The sequence below is a fragment of the Condylura cristata genome, unplaced genomic scaffold (assembly GCF_000260355.1).
Source record: "Condylura cristata isolate star-nosed mole 26May11 unplaced genomic scaffold, ConCri1.0 scaffold00032, whole genome shotgun sequence".
NCBI lineage: Eukaryota > Metazoa > Chordata > Mammalia > Eulipotyphla > Talpidae > Condylura > Condylura cristata.
Genome location: NW_004567133.1, coordinates 18,798,619 through 18,801,133, shown reverse-complemented (window position 1 = coordinate 18,801,133; position 2,515 = coordinate 18,798,619). Strand labels below are relative to the sequence as shown.

The following is a 2,515-nucleotide window of genomic DNA, read 5'->3' as shown; positions in this document are numbered from 1 at the left end:
GGGGCCCAGTCGTGGACACCTCTGTTACCTCATCAGGACACGCGGGGTCGCCGCTGAAGCACGAGTTCAATCCCTGGCCAGGGAGTGACCCACATTTTATTTATGGATAAATAAAGTATTGAAAAAGAAAGATTGATTTTGTTTATTCAAACAAGAACTGGGTGTACACCAGAGGTGCAGGGCTCACCAGAGAGAGTGGGGAGTGGAACAGGCAGATCCGCCAAAATACAGTTCTGAGGGGAGCCGCAGGGAGACAGGAGCGGCCTCCCGGGGTCACTGCCTAGCTGGGGCTAGAACTCCTGTCACAGTGGCTGGCGGCGGCTTCACAGCTCTGACACTTGAACTCCTGCGCCCCCAGACAGGCCCCAGCGGAAGTTCTAACTCATTGTCAACTGTGACGAAGCAGTCCCAGGGGCCGGCTGGCTCCTGCTTTCTATTTGGGGCAGGGCGAGACCATACACTTTAAAGCCTTCCAGCCTTGCGTCTTAGACTGGGAATCAGTCTTCAGCACCGGGCCCGAAATGAGAATCCAGGTCCCTATGCAAACACTGTCCAAGCGCCGGGGCACACGTGGGCAGCAGGCCGAGCTGGCCGCCGGAAGAGCCGCTGCAGGCCGGGAACCTGCACAGCCCAGCCGGCCCCACCTGCCGGGGCCGCTGCTACGGCAGGTGACTTACCCGTCATTAAAGGCGACGCTCGCGGACCCTGCGTAATCCTGTGCTACAAAGACCCCGCGTGTCCTGATGAGGCAACAGAGGTGTCCACGACTGGGCCCCGGACTGGAGCCTGCATGGGGCGCCCGGGGCCCGGACTCAGGGAGCCTGGCCACGGAGCACCGCGCTGGCCAGTGGGCTCTCCTGCCTCTGTAAAGTGCCATGGCCGGGAGCCACGTGACATAAAGGTACCAGCGTTCCCCGCACGGGACTCAGACTCGGTGTGCTGCCTCTCCGGGTCCTCTCTCCAGTTCCAGGTCAGGATTCCAACTGTCCTTTCGGGGGTCCTTGGTCTCCCACTGAAGACGCGACAGCTGACATCTGAACAAACCGTCGTTGAGACTAAAGTTTATGGGTTTCGTTAGGATTTGGGTGGTGTGGGCTCAGGACTGGGAACGGAGACCGAGGCGTTGTCTGAAGGCGGACAAAGGAGACGCAGCCCCAGTTCCAGTGTTCTACATTTATTCATCGGCCGCCAGGCCTGCGTGCAGCCCAGCCCCCCTCCAGCCCTGCTCCCCAGAGGGGATGCGGGGGCAGCCTCGCCCATCTGCTTCTCTGATGTAGCCTGGGACTGGCGGCAGGGGTGACCCCAAGGCGGCGGGCCCCGAGGCGGGGGGTGCTCGAGGTGGGGGGACCCGAGGCGGGGGGCTTGAGGTGGGGGGACCCCGAGGCGGGGGGGCCGAGGCGGGGGGCCCGAGGCGGTGGGGGGAACCCGAGGCAGCTGTTTCATCTTCCGGGTGGGTGGCAGGTGCGGCGCTCACTCCCCGAGGGCGGCACCGGCGAGGCCGGCTGGGGCTCCCCGTTGTATCCAGCCAGGATGTAGAGGAAGCCACCCAGGGCTGCCACTGCCGTGGCCGTGTTGTGGGAGGAGCAGCCATCTGGGGAGGGAGCGTCCCCAGGGGTGCCAGGTGACCACGGCAGTCCGCCGAGCGTGCTTTCCGGGTCTGCCCAGCCCGCAGGCACAGGCGGCAGAGCCGAGCCCCAGTCCTGGGGGCCCACACCCTATTTCTCGACCTCATGGCCTCATGCTGCCTCGGGCCTGCCCAGCCCCCAGAGTCCCAAGCACCTGCCGACTCCATGACCCCGGAGATGTTTCTTGACTCTGGACTCCGAGGGCCGCCCCCCGCCCCCCGTAGGGTCTGGGCAGGGGCCGGGCACCAGGCCTGGCGAGGGAGGGGCCCCGCCTGCCCAAGGAGGGAAGGGAGGAGACGTCAAGGTGCTCATCGGCCGCCTGCCGTCCACGCAGCGTGGCCCTCGCACGCCACACGTGTGCTGTTGTGCTACTAACCCAACAGTCCTGCCTGGCCCCACTTTACGGGCAAGGGAAAGGTCAGAGCTTGAGCAACTCGCAGGGAGGAAGGGGCGGGTGCTCAGGCCGAACAGCGAGCCGCCCCCCGCCTCGGGTCCCCCTGCCTTTGGCCTCTGCCCGCCCCTGCCAGCGTGTGGCAGAGGAACGGCCGCTTTCTGTCCTCTGGGGCCACCTTCCTCGGTCTGGTGCCCTGGGTATTTCTTTACCTATAAATTGTTTTTCTCGCCTCTTCACTCTCCTCAAAAAATGCTGCTGGTGTTGAGCGGGTTTAGAGAACTCTGCAGCCTCGGGGTCTGGGGAAGGGCAGGAAGTGGAGTCTCAGGCAGGCTCCGAGCCACCACTCTCAACCTCCCTTCACACCCCGCGCAGCTCAGGGCTGTCCTTGGGCCTGGGCGTGCTTCCAAGAGCATCCTTGCCCACTGTTCTGCAGGCCCCCACATGACTTAATCCTTGTCTACCGAGGCTTCTCTGGCTGCACCTCGGCTCCCCACCT

The 2,515-nt window shown here is 64.3% G+C and overlaps 1 protein-coding gene across 1 annotated transcript in view; it reads right to left on the bottom strand.

The window, feature by feature from the left end:
• Positions 1-1,166: 1,166 nt before the first annotated feature.
• LOC101629331 (chromosome unknown open reading frame, human C16orf89) overlaps positions 1,167-2,515 on the bottom strand; it is an 8,718-nt gene continuing 7,369 nt past the window's right edge. Inside the window, exons 7-8 of the mRNA XM_012731799.1 lie at positions 2,229-2,315; positions 1,167-1,591 (exon numbers count right to left, since the gene is read on the bottom strand). Of these exons, the coding sequence (XP_012587253.1) occupies positions 1,440-1,591; positions 2,229-2,315 (239 nt within the window). The 3' untranslated portion in view covers positions 1,167-1,439. The remainder of the gene's footprint in view (positions 1,592-2,228; positions 2,316-2,515) is intronic.